We start from the raw sequence: 22,192 nt of genomic DNA, 5'->3' as shown, positions 1-22,192 counted from the left end.
GGATTTCCAAAGATTTCTAGTGACGGATTTTTAAAGAATGAAATTTCAAGTGCTTCGTGGTGATCATTTCGACTAATTTTAATGGATTTGCACGATTTTAAGGGATTTCACGATATTGGAAGGATTTGATTAAATCTTCCAGGATTACAAAGGATTACAAAGATTTATTTATTGAACTTTTACGATTTAAACAAATTTAGGAGATTTCAACTAATTTATATAGAACTTTAGGGAATTAATTAATTTTTATTTCACGGGATTTTTACGCATTTCAAACATTTCAAGGAATATGAAGAAATAAAAAATATTTTATTTAATTTTAAAGATTTCATTTCTTTAGGGAGATTTCTTTCAAAGATATTCACCAGATTTATGAGATTTCATATGACCTCTAAGTATTTGAAAGATTTTAGGGAATTAAAAATATATATAAATTTCTATAAAACACCCTAGGATTTACATTTAATTTATTTTCGGGGAATTTAAAATTATTTCTACAGATTTATAACAATTTTAAAGATTTTTAAAGTATTCAAAGTGGTTATAAGATTTTAAGGAAGTTATAAGAATTTTAAAATTTCAAAGATTTTAATGGATTCAAGCGACTTTAAAAATATCAAGGGAATATTTTTTGTGCTTTTCCGTATTGGATTATAAGTGGTACAAATCAATTTTTTTCTTCATAGTTCCTCTACTTTTTACATTAATTCCTTCAATGCTGATTATCCTATAGTTATTAATTATATTATATAATGAATTTCTTCTAACCGCAAAAAATTATAGGGAGTTTTATTACATAAAAATAATCATATTATACTGATTATCCCAAAATATTTTTTTATAATGGGGCAAAGTTTGCACATTTTATTTTCAAGGATTATGAAATATGAACCCATAAAACCTTTTCCGGGTTTTATTATAAAAATGTTATAAAATATTTTATAATGCTCTAAAAATTAAATTGGCCTTAAAAATAAAAATGGGATTTTAAATTCCGGATTCCTTCTTGGTTTTGGAATTACTATTTATTTTTTGGATACGCATAGTGTCCACAAAGATTATGCAGGGAATCTCCTTAACAGGAACTTATCTCTAAGAAATGTGAGAGTCGCGAGCGATAAAAAAGAAACTCATCAATATTGATTCTTCCTGCAGAAGAGTGTAGGTTAGCCGTTAGATTACTAACATTCCAATTTTCAAACGTGTTGTACAAATTTTTCTACTTTATTTTTCAAATAAATATTCAAACTGAGTTGCTGCTTCCAATTATATTTTTTATGTTTTGGGTAAGGGAGACTGGTACACATTGGATATGACATAAGAGTACATACTGCGGATAATACAAACTTTTTCATAATAGGAGACCAGACTTTACACTCTTTCCCTTATTCCCCTCTTTGTCCATTTTTTAAAAGAATTCCTCTTTTTTTCCTGTTTTCAAGCAAGTTCCTCCTTTTCTCATTTTTTCGCTTAAATCCAAATTAAAATCCAAAACGAAAATCAACCAATTTTGGTTAAAAATTCATTTTTTTCGGATGAAAAGTCTCCTTTTAAACTTTAGGTTTAGAATTAATTTTATTTTGTTAAAAATTGTACTAAATATTTCGTTGACAATTCAGCTATTGTATTCGTAAGTCACCTTTTTTTGGTCGATTTTGTTTTTTGAAAATTCAACTACTTTGTTCAAAATTAATTTTTTTTTGTAATGATTCATCACTTGAGTTGAAAATTCGTTTTTGTCTTGGATGAAAATTAATTTATAATTAACTATTCTATTTTTTATATAATTTTTTTTTTTTTGGTAAAAGAAACTGTTTATTATTCAAAATTAAAATCTTCTTTGGTCAATATATCAACAATTTTCCGTTTCAAATTAAATGTTTTTGTAGGCCATTCGTCTTTGGATTAAAAATTCAACAATTTCTGTTTTTTTCTACAATTCACTTTTATTGTTGAAAATTCTATTATATTTTTGTTTCGGAATCCATCCTTTTTGGTTAAATATTCTACTATTTACTTGAAAATAAAATTCTTTTGTAGAAAATTTAATTATCTTATTCAAGAGTAATCTTTCTGGTCGAAAATTAAACTTTTTTTATTCAAACTTCATCTGTTTGGTTGAAAATTGATCTGTTTTGGTTAAGAATTTTACAAATTTTATAAATATTTCAAAAAGATTTTAAAGGTTTTAAAATTATTTCAATATATTCCACAAATGTTTCAGAGATTGAAATAATTTCAAGGGTTTCAAAGATTACACAAGGATTCAAAAGATCTCAGAGATTTTAAAGATTTTAAAAGGGTTTAAAGTTCTTTTAAAGGTTTCCGAAAGGTTTCCAGGATCTAAAGATTTCACAAAGATTATAAAGGTTGCAAAATATTGTATAAATCTCTTAAATATTTCAAGGATTACACAAAGACGTTATACATTTGATTTCAAAAGGTTTTAAACAACTTTAAAAATTTTCAGAAAGATTTTAAAGGTTTTACAATTATTTAAAAAAATTTTAGAACGATTTTTAAAGATTTCAAAGTTTTTAAAATTATTTCAAACAATTTAAAAAAATTCTAGAAATATTTTAAGGATTTTAAAGGTTTTACCATTCTTTCAAAGATTTTAGAAATATTTAAAGGTCTTTAAAATTATTTAAAAGATTTCAGAGATATTCCAAGGATTTTAAAGGTTTTCCAATTATTTTAAGGATTTCAAAATACTTCAGAAAGATTTCAAACAATTTCAAAGGACTTCAACAAGATTTCAAACATTTTAAAGGTTTTACAATTATTTCAAATATATAAAAAAAATATAAAGATTTCTAACATTTCGAATATATAAAAGGTTTAAGAAGATTTCAAGAATGGTAAACATTTCACAAAGATTTCAAAATGAATTAATTAACATTTATTGTTGTGTTGCACATTTTATTTTAAAATTTTACATGAGTTGGGGTTAAGTGACAATTTCAAAAATATTATCAAATTCTAAAATAACCTTTAAAGTGGCATTTTTAATATTTCTAAAAAAGTAAATAATTATTTAATTATTTATATTATTGAAGTTTTTATTATATTCGATTACTGAAGTATTAATTAAAATGCAACAGTACAGAAATTATTGACCAACAATAAATGCAATAGATCATTTAATTATATTATAAAAAACGGTTCTTTCATTATTTGATTTCCAACAAGGGAAACAGGAAAAAGACCTTTAACTTTGTTGTCCCTAATAATCCCTAGACATCCTGGTTTAAAGCTAACGTGCAAAATAGCATTAGTCTCATTGTTTTCAAAATAGTAGAACTGCTAAAAAAAATTGTAAAATACACGAAAAAGATAAGTTTTCAAAACATTAGTTGACTAAGCTCTAGTTCTTCAGGACTTTAGGATGGACCGTGATTTAAAAAAAAAATTGATATCAAGTTTATAACAAGGTTTAAGACAAAAATCTAAAATGTAACCTTGAAAGTAGCACTTTTAATATTTCTAAAAAGTCAATAATTTCTTAATAATTTATATTACTGAAGTATTTATTAATATGCAACATAAAAGAAATGGTTACCCACCAAAGAATGGAATGGTTCGTTTATTAACACTATAACAAACTTGTCTTTCATTATTTGATCAAAAGCAAACCCTGTAACAGAAAAAAATCTAGAATATTTTTCTTATTGTTTTAAAATAGTTACGAAATAATGAAATCGTTAATAAAATGTGTCCACCGCACATAAAAAATAACTTCTTATTATGATGAGAATGTAATAAGTCTTGATTCTAGGTCTCTAGGACTTGAGGAATAGACCATGAATTTCTAAAAATCGGATATTAAGTTTCTGACAAAGTTTAAGACAATCCTTGAAATAATGAAGACTTTCATAAAACCCAATCAAATCTCCCGAAATAACAAAAACTCTTCAAATAGGAAATTTCCAAGCACCTTTATAGATTTGCTTAAGAATGGGAAGAATAGCCCGAAATGTTGTTCTCTCGCAAAAAGAAAACAATTTGGCCGTTGTCAGCCTTTGTCATCGTCCACGGTTGGACAGGTCAGGGCAGAAAATCTCAACGGACCTTTACTTTGAAATACATTTTCTTTGAGTTTGAGCCATTGAGGCTTCATTGGGTCTGCAGAAAGGCCCCTCGCGATTGTTGCAAGATGCATTTTCCGGGGGCAAAACCTGCTCTTTTGGAACATTTGTCGAGCAGATAAATACGGAACCGAACCCGAGATCGGCTGGTCGGTCTCTCCTTGTACTTATATAGAAACTAGCTTAGAGGAAGACCGTATTTCCAGGAAACCACCCGTGCAGGGAAGCCCACGTGATCTGGCCCTTCATTTTCAGGCATTTGGGCCCGACCCCGACCACCAGTCGCTGTCCAAAATAACGCAGGTTCATGTTTTCGAGCTGTCGAAAGTTCTTGAAAGTTCTGCAAGAATTTTAATTTTCTCTCCAATGCCGGATACTTGGGGAGCGTCCAAAGTATTACCTTATTTGAGAAAAACTTTTTCGATATTCAAAATAGAATAATACGCTATCTAGCGTATTTGCTCGCGTCTTTGAGACGCATCGATCGACCTATTGTAGAAGCTTGTATGACCTACGTCCTGCTAGTACCGATTTATGAAGTTAAAAAAATTTGTTTTCTGTTTTTGTGAGAAGAGCTTTTTTGATAATCAAAATACGTCATTACTATGTTTAGTGTATTTGTTCGCGTCGCTGATACATATCGATTGACCTATTTTTGAACCTTTTATAATCGATCAGCACCAATTTATAAAGTTTCCAAAAAATTTTTATTCTATTTACATGAGAAATTTTGTTCACTTTATGAATACTACAGTATCTGAAATGTTTGTTCGCGTCTTCGAGACACATCGAATGACGTATTAAAGAACCTATTTTGGCTTTAATGATCTAGCAATACCGATTTATAAATTAAATTTAAAAAATCTATTGTTTATCTTATTGATATGTGGAAAAGTGTTGTAATATTGGGAATACAACAGTAATGTATATTATATATTTGTTCGCGTCTTCCAGACGTATCAATGGTCCAAATTAAGAACTTTTCATGCCTACCAAAAACTACCAATTTCGTTTTTAAATTGAACAAAAAAAGAATATTTTCTTTATTTATAAGAAGATTTTTTGATGTTGGAAATATAACAGTACTCCGTTTAATGTAATTGTTGGCGTCTTGGAGACGCGTGAATTGATCTGTTGATCTATTTGATTAACTTAACAAATTAGGGGCCGCCTATAAAGTCTTATCTTTGTTATAAGTTCATTGCTTTAAATTGAAATGTCTACCATTATATTTTTGGTTCGGAATTAATCTCCTTTAGTTAAATAGTTGCAAATTAAACTATTTCGTTGAAAATGTAACTGTTATGTTGACAATCCATTCCATTTTTCATTGGAAGTTAATTTTCTACTTGAAAATTTAACTATTCCTTTTTGGTTGAAAATTTATCGTTTTTGGTTGAAAATTTATCGTTTTTAGTTTAAAATATATCGTATTTAGTTTTAAATTAATGTTTTCTTAAAAATTAATTTTTTTTATTCTTTATTTTTCTTTATTTCTTTATATTTTTCTTTATTCTTTATTTTCAGAATTATAAATTAAAATGTAATTATTTTCCTAAGAAATTGTTTTTTGTTTTTTAAAAATTAATTTTATTCACTGAAAATGTAAGAATTCCATTTTTAAATAAGAATGGATATTTTCTGATAAAAATTCGTATATTTTTTTTAACATTCGTATTTTTTGTAGAAAGTGAATCGTCTTTGTAGGAAATTCATATATATGACTTGAAAATTAATTTTTTTTGTTAAAAATTAAACCATTTGAAAATTTAGCTATTTTGTTGTAAAGTGTTTTGGTTTTATTCATTTTTTAATCTGGAAATGTAAAATAATGAATTTTAAAATAAAAAAATAATGGTTGAAAAAGTAGTTAAACTTTAAACCAAGTAGTTTAACTTTTAATGAAAAAAAGAATAATTTTCTAATAAGAAAAAAGAATTTTCGAGAAAATTACATTATAATTATTCATACATTATATTCATACATTATAATTATTATTTAATTATCATTAAAATTATAGTGAAATTCGCAGAACAATAATAATTTTCCAACAAGAAGATTAATTTTTGACCAAAAAGACGAATTTTTGAACAAAATAGTTCATTTTCAACAAAACAGATAAGAATTTTAAACATGTAAAAAATCTTATCAAAAAATGATCTTTTTTGATAACAATGTAATATTCTTGGTTTATAATTCAGCTGTTTGTTGAATTTTTTTATTTTTGGTCGAAAATTCATCTTTTGGGTTGAAAATTCAACTATTGAGTTAATCTTTTTTTTTAAGATTAATTTTTTATGTATTTCGTTAAAAAGAATTACTTTTTTTACTGAAAATGTAATTATTCTATTTTTATTGCAAAATTATTCGTTTAGAGTTGAAAATTCACTTATCGGCTTTTTTAGGTTAAAAATTCCGCTATTTGTTTCTTTGTAGAAAATGCATATTTTTGGGTTGAAAATTCAATTACTTAAAAGTTAAACATTCATCTTAGTCGAAGATTCATTATTTCAGTTAAAAATTAATTTCTTTGCTTAAAAATTCAACTTTTTATGTTAAAAATTCATTTCTTTGTTTTAAAATTTAACTATTAGATTGAAAATTCCTTTAAAAAGTTAAATATTTGTTTGCAAATTCATGTATTTGTCAAAAATTATTCTTCTTTGACTAAAAATTCGTCTATTTTTTATTAGAAATTAATTTTTTTAACTAAAAATTCGAATATTCTATTTTCTGTCGAAAATTTATCTTTCTTTTTATAGAAATTTGATTTTCTTTATTGTAAATTCACCTGTTTATTCGAAAATTTTACTATTTTATTAAAAACTTATCTCTTGGGTTGAAAATTGAACTGTTTGATTAAAAATTAATTAATTTTCGTTTAGAAATCTATTTGGTTGAAAATTAATTTTTGGTTTTGTTTAAAATGAACTTTTTTGATTGAAAATGTATAGTTTCTCTATTTTTATTACAAAATTAAAATTTTTTAAAGGATTCAAATAGTTGTTTGCAAATTTGTATTTTTGTTTGTTAGAAAATTAATTACTTTAATTGAAAATGTCAATCTTCCATTTTTTGTAGAAAATTTATCTTTTTAATTAAGTTTTGGTTTTCAACAATAATTATTTCAATTTGCGTGAAACCTGGATTATATGTCGGTTTAGGGACTGACGTAATACAATCTTTTTCCGGTGTTGTTTCTCTGTCTCTCCTGTTTCTATTTATTTGTCACGCTGGAGTGAACAAATAAAATCCCCCACAGTTCCTCTCACCCATACACTACTTTTCTTCTATTTTAAACATTTGTTTTAAAAATTTCAGCTGCTTTTGAACAGTTTAATTCGCTAAAATCAAAATGCTGAATGTTATTTAAAAAACATCGAAAACTTATTAAATTACAGTCGTCTCTAAACAATTTTTAAAAACAAAATTACTCCCATATTTTAATTTAGGCGGCACCAATGGTCATCCACTAACCGAAACTTTTCAATTGTTTATAAATGTCACCAATAACCTGAAATAACCTTTTTATTAATTTTTTTGTTTCCAATATGAGTATTTGAAGCTTTTATCTATTTTTACTATTAGATGAAATGTACAATTATATTATTCAAGGAATTAGTGTGAGAAAATAAATTATATTGGACTATTGATTCCTGAATAAGGATTTATCTTATTAATTTTAATTGGTCTAAAAAAGCCCATTGTTCATATTTAGCAAATAAATAATATGTTTTAAACAATCTTCAGAGAAAGAGTTAACAGTAATCGGTAAATTAATATTAGATACTGAATTATGATCTTAATATCTTTTTAATTGAAAAAGTAAATTGAGATGAAAGTACCATATTTTAAATTATTTTAAATCTTCATTCAATTATAAGAACCCCAAACTTTCCCTCTACTTAATTAATATATAATAAATCTAAGTAATTTAGTTTAAAAATACATATTTGGCGAAGCAGGTTATTTAAAAAAAGTTTAATTCCAATTTCTCATTTATATTTATAAGCTTGTATTTCTTGTTTGTTTCAGTCGCAGAACTCCACTCAGTAGAAAAGCCTGGCCATGGGCCAAAGAGGCAACAATTCTTTCAATAAGGTAAGTTTCTTATTTATTCTTAGGTAAAATTGCAATACAATTTTTCTATAAACTTTTATCTAAAAAAGGCCTAAAATATTTCAAATTTCGGATTGAACCCATTTTTATTTTAGGCCCCACCCATTAAATTTTTTTTTCAATTTCTACTGTGTCAGTAACAGGCTTCACAGGCCAATAATAATTTTCGAACATAATACATTCCAACCAAGACGATTAATTTTCTATAAAAAAAAGACTTCAACAAAATAGTAGAATTTTCAACCAAAAAATATTTTCCAGTCATAAATGAAAAAATGTTAAACAAATGGTTGAATTTTCAACCTAGAAAGATTTCTAGTAAAAGAAAAAAAATATAATTTTTTAACAAAAAAATTAAATTATCTACAAAACTGTAAAAATTTCAACTAGATAGCTGAATTTTTTATTAGAAAATATAACTTCTTCACAGAAAATGTGATAGTTGATGTACGAACAAAAAAGATTTCGCTTTTAAATAAAAAAAATATATATATATTAAATATATATATTTAAATATAAAAAATTAAAAATATTTTAATTAAAAATAAAAAACACTTTAAAATAATAAAAGAGTGGAATTTTTAACCAAGACAGATTTATCAGTGAACGAATTATCGAAAAAAGGTCATTTTTATCTAAACAGTTGCATGTTCAATAAAAAGAAGATCACATTTTTTTACTAAAAGGGATGAATTTTCAAACCAAAAAGACGAATTTTTAACAAAGCAGTTAAATTTTCTAGAAAAAAAATATGCATTTTTGAAAAGTTTTTTTAAAAGTCTAATTAGTTGAATTTTAACTAACAAAGATTTTTCAGTATAGAAAAAAAATATGGAATTTCTAAGCCAAAAATTAAAAAAAAGGAATGAGTTTTTAACTAAGTTGATCTTTCAACCAAGTAGCTGAATTTTCAATAAAAAATATGAATTCTCAAAGAAAAATTTTATAGTTGATGTATGAACCACAAAAAATTTTAATTTTGAATAAAACCAGTTGAATTTACAATTAAAAAGAAACTTGTATAAGAAATGGAATAGTTCAATATAAATTAATTTTATTCTAAGGAAAATTAAACGATTTTTCAAACAAAAAAACACTTTTTAACTCAAGAGCAGAATTTTAATCAGAAAAGATTTTTCGGTAATTAAGAAGAAAAAATGTTGCCAAATTGTTACATTTTCAATCCAACATGGTAAATTCTCTAAAAAACAGTTGCATTTTTGAGCAAAAAAATGTCTACAAAAAAGTTGAATTTTCAATTTAAAAGAGTCAATTTTAAGCCGAATCAGATTGAATTTCTACAGAAAGAGATTAATTTTTAAACCAAAAGGATCAACGTTCAACAAAAGAGTTCAATGTTCATTTGTCCAATTTTCAATTCAATATTTAACTAAATAATAAAATGTTAAAATGGAAAAGAATTCTTACACAAAAATTTAACAGTAGATTTTGCAACCAAAATAATAATTGACTTTCAACAAAAAATAGTTGGATTTTCTTATTGGGTTCTGTTAATTCTGTTCTCAGTTATGTAAAAAAATGAAAAAAGGATTTAAAAAAATAAAAAATTTAAATAAGCATTGAAGTTATCTTTTAATACTTAAAAAAATTTATGAGACTATTTTGACACTATTTTTAAAAGTTTGTGACACTACGCTTTATTTGGCCTCTAAAGTGAGTCTAAGCCCTGCCGTGTTTATCGCGTGAAAATCCTAAATAATTAAATGCTAATAATAATATAATCCTAAATAACTTTAGGATTTTCTTTCTCAGGGACTCAGGACAAAATCGGCTAATTACAATCGCACAAAGCCAAAGTCAAGGAGCAGTAAAAGCTCGATGAGTGACATTATGGATACAGCAAGAAGTACTCCATCCCCATGCATCCTATCACCACAATCCTACATCCAAACCTCGCCCCTCGAATCTCCTCACTCACCAGATTCTTTCTCTTCAATTTATCCCAGAGTATTAGAAGTTATCAATGGAGACCAATTTCAACGTTGCCGGTCTCGTCTTTACAGTCCATTTAATGAATGTACCTGCACAATCTCCGCTGAATGCGAATATTGTGCTTCCAGATTCTTGGTAAGTAAATTAAAATTCACTAGTTCTATAGTTTTGAAAATTCAGGGTTGTTACAAAACTTGGAAGATCTGATAGACCTGGAAAAGGTTTGGAAATTGGAAAAAATGACTAGGTTCTTCTTATTCGCACCAACCGTAGAATCGTCTGTCTTTGGACATTGACCCAAACTTGAGATAACCAGGTTTCTTTTTTATTTTAAATGACAAAATAGCATAAAAGCAACAAAAATTTTTAATTTCAAAGTTGGGAATTACCAATTTTAGGGTTATTTGCCAATATATCTATGTAAAATAGAAAAATAGCAAATTTTCAAAAACCAAGTGTTCTGAAAACAGGAGTAACAGGTTAATTTTTAGCGAAATAAGAGAATAATAGAGAAATAATTTTTTTTAGATCACATTAATGCAGATATCATATTGAACTTAATTTGAAATTAGTTAAATTCTTAACATTTTTAATCGAAATACATTGCATTAAAAAAAATTCTACCAAAAGGGATAAATTTTTAAACTCCAAAAGACGGCGTTACAACTAAAAAAATTAGTTGTTGAGCCTACTAACAAAAGAGACGAATATTAAGACAATTGTTGAAGGTTTTATCAAACAATTACATTTTCCAGCAAAAAAAACTAATTTTTATCGAAGACAGTTGCATTTAAGACAAAAAAGTTTATTTATAACCAAGAAAGTTGAATTTACAACTAAAATCAATGATTTTTATACTATAAAAGTTAAAATTTTAATTCAAGAAGACGGCGCTTTAATAAAACAGTTGAATTTTTAATAAAAAAATATGACTTTAACATAATTGTTGAATTATCAACTCAAAAAGATCATTTTTTTAAGGCAATTGGATTTTTCTCTCAAAAATAGGAAATTTCTACAGAAAACTTAGTTTTTAACCAAATAGTTGAATTTTCTAAAAATTTATTGAATTTTCAACCAAAAAGTGGAATTTTCTAAAAAAATGGTTGAATTTTTTTATTACAATTTTCAACGAAATAGTTAAATTTCTAACAAATGAAATGAATTTTGAACCGAAAAAATCAAATAAAAAAGTGTATCGAAAAAATAAAATTTAGACCAAAAAATATTTTAATTTTTAATAAAAAACAGTTGTACTTAACAAAAAAAGATGAACTTTCAACATTTTGATCCAAAACGGATGAGTTCTCAACAAAGGAGATTAGTTTTCTGCCCGAAAGACGTATTTTCATCCCAGGAAAAAGATTGATTTTTAACCAAATGTGTATATTAAAAAAAAAAGAAAAAAAATTAAATATCCACCAAGAAGAATATTTTTCTTCCATAAAATACGACTTTAAAAAACGAATGTAGTTAGATTTTTAAGCGAATATATGAATTTTCAACAAAAAATTAATTTTCTATCAAATTTTTTAATTTTGAAGAAAAATTTTCTACAAAACAGTTGAATTTTCAACCAGATAACATGAATTTTCAACAAAAAAGTATTTTATGAACAAATAGTTGAATTTTCAATCAAAATTATGAATTTTCAATCACCAAAAGAAACGTAAATTTTCAGCCAAATATTTAATAGATAAATAGTTAGTAAATAGTATTTCAAGTTAAAAAATTAATTTTAAATAAAAAAAAGAAATTGAAAATTAAGCCAAATAGTTGAATTTTCAAACTAAAACTTCAAACCTAAAAAAAGAATTTTTAACCAAATGCGTAAATTTTCAAAAAAGAAAAAAAATGAATATCTACCAAAAAGAATATTTTTCTATCATTAAAATATGACTTTTTTTAAACTGTTAAATTTTCTACCAAATTGTTAAATTTTCAATCGAAAAATACGATTGTTGTACAAAATAGTTGAATTTACTATCCAAAATATGGTTTTTTAACGAAAAAGTTAATTTTATAACCAAATAGAAGAACTTTCTACAAATGTAGCTAAATTTTTAACCAAATATTTAGATTTTCAACAAAAAATTAATTTTCAATAACATTTTTTAACTTTCGAAAAAATTTATCTGCAGTATAGTTGAATTTTCGAAACGATATTAATTTTCAACAAAAAAGTTCATTTACAAATAAATAGTTGAATTTTAAATTAAAATTATGAATATTCAACCCCCAAGAAATGAATTTTTTGCAAAGCAGTTCCACCTTACGAAAAAAATTTCAACAAAATACATACATTTTCAACGAAAGAGATGAATTTTCAACAATATAAATAATTTTTTAACTAAAAAAGGTGATTTTTTAACAATAGTTAAATATATAAATAGAAATAGATTTTCAGTTAAAAAATTAATTTTCAATAAAAAAAACGAATTTTCAACAAAATAGTTAAAGACGGTAAATTTCTAACCAAAAATGAAATAGATAAATAGATACATATAAATAGGTTTTGAGTTAAACTATTACTTTTCAATAAGAAAACAAATTAAAAAAAAAAAAAAGAATTTCTAACAAAATAGTTAAATTTTCAACCAAAGATATGAAGTTTCAACTAAAATTATTAATCTTAAAAAAAAGATTTTTAATTTAAAAAAGTTCAATATTCATCTAAATAGTTGAATTTTCAACCTAAAAAATAAGCTATTGACCAAGGAGATTAATTTTTTTAAACAAAACGAATTTTCAACGAAATTAATTAGTTTTTAAGTAATGAAGGTAAATTTTCAACCAAAAATGAAATAGATTTTGAGTTAAAAAATTAATTGTCAATAAAAAACAAATTTTCAACAAAAAAATTAAAAAATTCAAAATTCAAAAATTAATTTCCGACAAAAAAATGGATTTTCAACAAAATAGTTACATTTTCAACGAAAGAGATGAATTTACAACTAAAATTATTAATTTTAAAAAGATCTTTAAACAAAAAAATTCAACATTTAGCCAAATAGTTGAACTTTCAATTAAAAAGCTCATTTTTTGACCAAGAAGATTGCTTTTCTAAAACAAAACGAATTATCAATTAAATGAATGAATTTTCACGTAAAGATGCCGAACTATTACAAAATTTATTATTTTCCACAATCTGTAAAAACTTGTTTAGAGAAAGTTCTATAAAAATTATTAATCTAAATTACAAATTAATTTTTAATAAATTAATAAATATTTCAAAAATATTTTTTTATTAAAATTAACTGCAAATAATAATTTAAAATTATATAAATTAAGAATATTATTTTTTCATTTAAATTAAATTAGTTGAAATGCATTTGAAAGAAAAATAATAAAAATATTTTAGATAAATAAAATTAATTTAATATTTATTAATTTATATATTGATAAATATTTGCCTTAAAAAATCGTTAGACCAGGTTTTACAATGATTGATAATTGCATAAAAAATTTACCCGGATTTTTTTTCAAAAGTAGACTTTGTAGCAACCCTGAAGTTAGAATTTGAAGATCCGAATAGCCGTCCTGTAATTGAAAGTACCCAGAATACCTGATGGTCTTTAAAATTGAGTATTTAAATGAAAATAAAAGATGCTAAAAAAAATTTAAACAGCAGTTGCAAGTATTCAACAACCTACTGACACCAGAACGCATGAGGTCTCTATCTACATCAACTGGAACGCAAAGTCCCCCTTTGCAAAGTCGCTCTCCAAGATTGACAAGGGTCGTTTGTGATTGTCATCCTTGTGCTCAGTATTATTATTGTCAAACTTGCTGTAAAACTATTTGTGGCGGTTGCGATATGAGGAACCATGGTGCTCACGAATTAGAAAATCTTGACGAAGCTATTGAAAAGGTGGAGATGCAGGCGAATCTGGTCTACTCTGAAGCCTTGAACAACATCAAAGCCCTTAACAAAGAAATGGATGATTTATCGGTGAGTGATATCAGAATCATTGGATTTTTGAATTTTCCCTATAAACCGGGTTGCGACTGTCGCCTCGTAAGTGGCGCAGTGCGCGAGTACTCATTCGCGTATATTGCGCAATATTGTGTATTTCAATTGGAAACTGTTATATGATATCTATTGTGTATTATAATTAGTTTTTTTAATTTATAAAAGTGATTTCTACTTTATTTACACTTATTTTTGTGTTGAAACGTCAATTCAACTCTTTTTGAATGCAAATTCAAATTTTTTTTGTTTGTTTTTTTATTTAAAAATTTACCTGTTTTAGTAGAATTTTCATCTTTCTTGTATCAAAATGCAACAGTTTGGTTATAAATTCAACAATTTTGTTAAAAAGTCATACTTTGTGGTGGAAAGTTCTGCTATTTTGTTGGAAATTTAACTATTTCGCAAAAAATTTACTTTTTTGTTTAAATTTAATATTTTAGTGTTGGAAAGAGAACTGATATCTTTTCTGGATGAAAGTCGAACTTTTAAACAAAATTGTTTGTTTCTTTCATTGAAAATTCATCTGTTCCATTACAAATTTCATTTTTCTTGAATAAAAATGCCACTATTTGGCAGAGAGAATTCATCTATTTTTTTTTAATGTATCGTTTTTGGTTGAAAAAAATCGTCTTTTTGCACTGCACATTTTTTTTTCGTAGAAACTTTTCTTTTGCGTGAAACATCATTTTTTGATCTTGAAAAGTTAACCAGCATCTTTTTTGGATGAAAATTCAATTACTTAAAAACAAATTTAATAAAAATTCATCTGTTTTAAGAGAAATTTCATCTTTCATAGATAAAAATGCAACTATTTGGTAGAGAATCCTAAAATGTTGCTAAAACGTCAACCTTTTTGGTTAAAAATTCGTCTTTTTGGATTGAAACTTCATTTTTTTTCGTAAACACTTTTTTTTAATTCAACTTTTGATCGTGAAAAGTTAACTGAAATCCTTTCTAACAGAAAATTCAGCTACTTTTGTTTGAAAATTGATCTTTTTTATTTAAAAACTTATCTGTTTTAGCAGATATTTAATTTAAAAAAAAAATCCAACTTTTTGGTTAAAAATTCTTTCTATTCAACTATTTTGTTTGAATGATTTGGTTGAATCCCTTTGCTAAAATATCATTTTTTTAAGATTTATATTTTTAGTAAAAATTCATCTTTTTTGCTGAAAGTTAAACCATTCTGTTAAGAATTTAACAGTTTATTTAGCCTTTATTTATTTTTAGCCTTATTTTTAGTTTCATTTTTTCATTTTTTAAAGGTTGATCTCTTATAGTTGAAAATGCTCCTTTTTTGATAAAATAAGATCCCTATCCAATTTTTTTCTATACAAAATATATTGTACACAAGTATACTGTTAAATGTTAAAAGCTTGTTAAAAATTAATTTTTTGTTTCAAGATTTATCATTTAAATTGGCAATTCATTTTTTTTCTTGTTTGAAATGTAAACCACTTTGTTGACAATAATTTTTTTTACTAAAAATTAACTATTCCAGTAAAAAATTCAACTATTTCTTTGAAACTCCATTTTTTTATATTCAGGATTAGATTTTTTACGAAAAATTACACTATTCTATTTCTTGTTGCAATTTGTTTTTTATTAAAAATTTTACTATCTGGTTGAAATTCGATATTTTTTATTAAAAAATTAAACTATTTGTTTGAAAATGTATGTAGTTTGTGGAAAATTCTTCTTTTTTGTAGAAAATTAATCTTTATTATTAAAATTTAATCTTTTCGATAGATAAAAATTTACATATTCTAGCTTAAGATTCTTTATTTTAGTTGTAAATTGATCTTTTCTAGTTCAAAATTCGACAGTTTTACTAAAAAATTGTCTTTTTAATTTGAAAATTCAAGTATATAGCCCACGGCCCAATTAAAAACATATTATAAATTTTTTTGCTGATTTCGAACAAAAAAATTAAAAGCTTTTTATGAATTATAAAAGGCTTTAAAAGTATAAGAAAATGTTCTTAAGATTCCTAGGAAAAATTGAAAAGTACTTTTTATTTTGAAAAATTAATTTTAAGAGAATATTTAAAAAGATTTCCAAAATTTTCAAAAGCATTTACATGTTTTAAGGTTGTGAAATAATTTTTTGAAGATTTTTAAATATTCTTAAACTATTTAAAATGAAAATAATTTAACGACAAAAATGTAATTGTTCAATTTTTAGTATTTCTAGCTTAAACTGCCTTAAATAATTTGTTAATCAGTTTTTATTACTTCAAATGGAAAATTTTTTAGCTTTAGAGTTACAATTTTTTTATTCGAATTAAAACAGCAACCCTGAGTATTTCAGTTCAATATTTATCATTAATTTATTTAAAAATTCATCAGTCTGTTTCAAAATTAATATCTTTAAATAAAAAATTCGATTGTCCATTATTGGTTGAAAATTTATCTTTTTTTTTTTGTTCAAAATTCAACAATTTGGATGAAACTTTTTATTTTTTAATTAAAAACTCAACTATTAAATTGAAAATTCACATATTTTGTTAAATTTCTTTTTCTTGGTAGAAAATTCTCTTGTTATTTGGAAGTTAATCTTCTTGTTTAAAAAATCTTCTTTTCAGTTAAAAATTCAAATATACCAGTTAAATATTTACCATTTTAGTTAAAAACTCATCTTATAAGTTGGAAATAAAATGACTTCTTTGAAACTTGAAACTATTTTTTTACAAATTAATTTTTTGGGTTGAAAATTCACCATTTTAATTAAAAATTCATTTTTTTGGTTAAAATATGAATATTTGATGAAAAACGTATTTTTTCTTTGGATTTAAATATCAACTACTGCATTTTCCTTTAGAACTCATCTTTTTTGGAATGAAAATGTTATTATGAGGTTAAAATTTAAACCCTTTTGTTAAAAACTAATTTTTGTTTTTGAAGGTTTATAATTTTAATTGAAAATTCATCTTTTGGTTGAAATTGTTTTTCAACTGCAAATTTAACTAACTATTCCAATTGTCTATTTCATCATTTTAGTTTAAAATTCAATTATTTGGTTTAAAATTTGTCATTTAGTAAAACAAAAAATTTTCTTTTTTAAAAAGCCTTCTTGTTTAAAAATCATATTTTTTTCTTTGAAAATAAAACTACTTAGTCAGAAGTTAAACCAACTTCTTAAAAATTCAACTTTCTACAAGATTCATAATTTTAGTTAAAACTTCATCTGTTTGGTTGAAAATTATTATTTTTTAAAATGAAAACTTAACTTTTCCATTTTTGGCTGAAAATTGATATTTTTTAGTTCAAAATTCAACTATTTGGTTGAAAATTTGTCTTTTTTAATAAAAAAAATTAATTCTTTTAAAATTCATATATTTTGTTGAAAAATCGTATTTTTTTGGAAAGAAAATTAATATTTTGTTGTTGAAAATTCAAGTATGCCAATAAAATATTCATAATTTTATTGGTAAATGTATCTTTTTGGTTGAAAATTATTTTTTTTTAAACTGAAAACTGGACAATTTTATTTATGGTTAAAAACGGATATTTTTTAGTTTAAAATTCAACTATCTTGTTAAAAATCCATGTATTTTGTTGAAAAGTCGTCTTTTTTGGTAGAAAAATAACCTTCTTATTTGAAAATTAATCTTTTTTTTCGTTCAAAATAAAACTACTTGGTTAGAAGTTAAACCCTTTTTTAAAAAATCATCTTATGTTATTAAAAATTAAACTTTCTACAAGATTCATAATTTTAGTTAAAAATTAATCAGTATGGTTGAAAATGAATTTTTTTCTTAATGAAAATTTAACTTTTCCATTTTTTGCTGAAAATTGATATTTTTTAGTTTAAAATTCAACTATTTGGTTGAAAATTTGGTCTTTTTTAGTAAAAAAATTAATTCGTTGAATATTAATACTTACCTTTTTAATGTAAATTTAAATTCAATTTTTGTTTGAAAAATGATATTTTTTTTTATTGAAAAATTGTATTTTTTGGCAGAAATAAATTTGTTTGGTTAAAAAGTCATTTTTCTGGTTTAAAATTCAAGTATTCTAATTGAAAATCAATTCAAATATTTGGTCGAAAATTGGTCTTTTTTTTGTACAAAAAATTTATTAATTCGTTGAAAAATTCAGGCGTATTCCTCGGCTGATTACAAGAACTTTTTATTCTTGACAAATTTTCCGAAAAGCGCATAGTTTTTCAATAAAAAATTTCCAACGACTCCGTAACCTTTATTGCACTCTGACATCAAACCACACCTTCACCGCATTGTCATCCTGGGAATTTTCGAGTACACCCAGCAAAAAAAAATGCCAAAGCGTAAAGCCTCAAAAATTGCAACAAACTCCGAATCGGAATGGGATTCCGATGAAAATGATGAACGTATCATCATACCTAATCCAGATTACTTTGGCTCTGATGGAGATGATTCATCAGATGACGAAAATTCGGGATCGGAATTTCCCAGACCGAATGCATCATATAGATCTCTTTTCCATAACTACACAGCATCTCAAAAACAATTGGAACCAAATCACGTTTTTTCATGGAGTAACGAAGAAAAAGTTTGCCCTGGAAATTTCTGTAAAGAAATCAGCAGGAAATATTTTTCGCAATCAAAATGATTTCAACGGATTGAAATCTGAAATGAAAAAAATTCTCCATAAAAAAAATTAAAAAATGTAAAAAAAATATATAAAATCCCTTTAAAAAAAAGAGATAGTTGGGCAACGTAAATTTTGTCTGCGGCAGACGGACGATAGATATTCGTGAATCATTTTACTCTTACACGATGCTTAGAACTATGAAAATTTTTTATTGAACAACTATGCGCTTTTCGGAAAATTTGTCAAGAATAAAAAGTTCTTGTAATCAGCCGAGAAATACGCCTGAATTTTTCCGGAGCGTTTTGAGCAAAATTTTGAATTTTGAAAAAATTGTTTATATGCAAAATCCAAAATTTTGCTCAAAACGCTTCGAAAAAATTCAGGCGTATTCCTTGGCTGATTACAAGAACTTTTTATTCTTGCTGATTTTTCCGAAAAGCGCATCGTTTATTGTAAAAAAATTCATGAATGTTTTCACAAAAATTTTGCCATTAAGACGCCATTTTGAAAATACTAAAACGAAAAATCGATCTTTGAACCATGGATTCTCAAAGTCTAGACATTTATTCCACCCGGTAGTGAGATTCCAGGTTAATTACAGACTCGAAAAGCTTTGGAAAATGGTTCACAAAAAAAATATAGGCACGAAAAATCACGTTTTTTTTTGTTTAAACTGCATTTTGGGATAATAAGAAATTTTTTTGAGGAATTTCATTGGCACTGTCGGAAAGAAGAGATCTTAAGCAATAAAAATATATGTGTTTAAATTTTTTCTAGTGTCGAATAGTCTTAGTTATTGGCCGTTCAAAAGCAGTGTACCGGTAGTGGCGTTTTGGCCATTTAAGGGTTTATATTTTTTTGTTAAAAATTCAAGTGAATAAATTATTCACAATTTTAATGTGAAATATATCTTTTTAGTTGAAAATTAATTTTTTTTAACTGAAAATTTAACAATTTTATTTATGGTTAAAAACTGATGTTTTTTAGTTCGAAATTTAACCATTTTGTTGAAAATTGATCTTATTTAGTTAAAATCTAACTATTTGGTAATTTAGGGACAAATTCAATAAATAAATTGTTATGTTTTAGTATTAATTAATTATTTAACTCGAGACCCTCATTTCTATTCGAAACTTCACGCTAAAATTGAGAATTATGAAATAAAATAATGAATGTTTAGTTTTCTTTGCTTTAATGTTGCTAAATAAAATATTCAATGCAATTGTAATTTTTTATGTTCACAATTTAAATTCCCTAAAAATTCTTTTGCTTATAAATCATTCAAAATTTAATTTTCAAATTAAATAAAAAAGTAGCAGAAAATTCACGTTTGCTTGAGTTTCTATTGCCTAATATTAAAAACATAATTGTAAAATCCATTATAACAAATTTTTCAATATTTAAAGTTAAAAAAATTATTAAATGGACTTAAATAATTGATGATATTATATCTAACAGATACAAAAAATAAATTTACCATTTTTACCATCTGTTAATAGCAATGCAAAGAATTTTCCCCCTTCAGTTGAACTAGCGTTTTTAAAAACTTTTCTATTAAAAATTACTTTTTATTTTCAAATTTTTTTCGAGTAATTTAATTTTAAAGGTATCAATTTTAATTTTTTTTAAATGTAATAAGAAATTTTAATTCTACAATTTAAGCAGCGTTGAAACATTTCAATTCTTTTGAATTTTACGTAATCGATTTTTAAAGTTTTAAATATGTTCTATTTTCGAATTTTTTTTTCTGAAATAATTTCATTTACAGATTCTCGATTTGAAAAAAACTCTTAAATTTTGAACGCCTTGAATGTATTTTTGACCACTTATTTTTATAATCATTAATATTTTTCAAATTATTTATTATCATTAATGTCGAAAACATTTATTTGTGAACAATTATCGGCAATCGCTGAGTTCAAATACTTTAAATAAATTACTAATTGCAAAATTAAAAATTAAAAAATTTACTGTATTTATTTTTTAGGTTGCAGCAAATACACTGGAACTGCGAGCAAAACAGGCGACAGAAGATGTGCTAAATCTCGTAAAGCTGTTGAGGATGGGTTTCGACGGAAGGCAACACACGCTCCTGAATGAAATTGAAGAGAAGAAAATTTGCCAAATGACGAAACTCCAGACGAGAGACCAGGAACTCAGAAATACCATCATGTTCTTGAGGAATACTACAAACAGACTTTACAGCGCCATGGAAGCAGCGAAATCTTCAATAAATCCTTTCCCTTTGATACTGATGAAAGACATGGCCATCTCTGATGTAAGAAACAAATTTTTTCACTTCCAAATTTATTTAAAATTTAGAAAATTAAATTTTTAAAATTTTATTTTTTATTTAAAAAAAAAACTTGAGCTGGTTGACTATAAATTATAAATTGTTTTATATATATATAAATAAGATTATTAAAATATGAATTGAAGTTCAACTTGACCTGCGTTATTGGCCTAAAAATGGTCATTTTTCTTCAAAAATGTTGGCTTTAGAAACATTTTCTATAAATAGGGTGTCTACTAAAATCCTGGAAAAAAAAATTACCTGATAATTCCAAGTTTTTTTTCAGGTATTTTACGTTTTTTATAGGTATAATTTTCAAATGCCTTCTCTGATATTTGCCATTTAATTCTGTAAAATCAATAAAATTTAACTGAAACAAAAAGGAATTATCTATAAACAATATTAGCAATTTTGTGCAGTTTTTTTTATTTATTTTAATTAATTCTAATATTCGGTTATAAATCAAACGTTAAAAGAAAAAAGTGATTTTCAGAGCTAATTGAATTTTATATAACAGTTAATCCGGGTTTTATTAAATTTTTAAACAAATAAGGTACATTTTTAAAATAAAATGGAATACTTTAACTTTTAATTACCGAAAAATGTAATTATAAAAAAAAATTCTATCAAGTAGTTGATTTCTTTACTAAATTATTGAACTTTCAAAACAAAATAATAATTTTTCTATACAAAACAGTAAATTTATCAAGCCAAAAATATAAAAAAAGTTATTTTATACCAATAAAGATGAATTTGCAACAAAGTACAAGAACTCTCAAAAGTTGAATTTCCAACTAAAAAAACAAACTAATTTTTATTTGAAAAAGAAACATTTTCGAACAAAAATGAAATAAAAATTCAATAAATTATCACAATAATTTTTCAACGAAAAAAAAAAGAATTTTCAACAAAACAGTTCAATTTCCAACCGAAGTGATGAGTTTTTAATTAAATTTTGAATCTTCAACCAAAAATTGTATGTAAAAAAGGAGTTTAACTTTAAAACCTTGTTAAATTTTTATAACAAAGAAAATCGAATTTTTTACAAATTTCAAGAATTCTCAAATAAAAAGTTGAATTTTCAACTAAAAAAGAAGATTTTTTAAACAAAAAGATTCATTTATTACTATCGAAATATACGAATTTGTAATAAAATTCATTTATTTAATATTATATATAATAAAATTCAAGA

At 24.5% G+C, this 22,192-nt stretch overlaps 1 protein-coding gene across 3 annotated transcripts in view; it reads left to right on the top strand.

Moving 5' to 3' along the window:
• LOC117171394 (E3 ubiquitin-protein ligase TRIM71-like) overlaps positions 1–22,192 on the top strand; it is a 41,647-nt gene that overhangs the window by 6,837 nt on the left and 12,618 nt on the right. Inside the window, exons 2-5 of one of the 3 annotated variants that reach the window (XM_033358667.1) lie at positions 8,124–8,189; positions 9,981–10,295; positions 13,789–14,112; positions 20,695–20,985. In XM_033358667.1, the coding sequence (XP_033214558.1) occupies positions 8,157–8,189; positions 9,981–10,295; positions 13,789–14,112; positions 20,695–20,985 (963 nt within the window). In that variant the 5' untranslated portion in view covers positions 8,124–8,156. Of the gene's footprint in view, positions 1–8,123; positions 8,190–9,965; positions 10,296–13,788; positions 14,113–20,694; positions 20,986–22,192 lie in introns of all 3 variants that reach the window. The other 2 variants (XM_033358666.1, XM_033358665.1) reach the window with 2 other exon arrangements.

This window comes from Belonocnema kinseyi, chromosome 4 (assembly GCF_010883055.1).
Source record: "Belonocnema kinseyi isolate 2016_QV_RU_SX_M_011 chromosome 4, B_treatae_v1, whole genome shotgun sequence".
Lineage (NCBI taxonomy): Eukaryota > Metazoa > Arthropoda > Insecta > Hymenoptera > Cynipidae > Belonocnema > Belonocnema kinseyi.
This window is presented reverse-complemented; position numbering and strand designations above follow the sequence as displayed.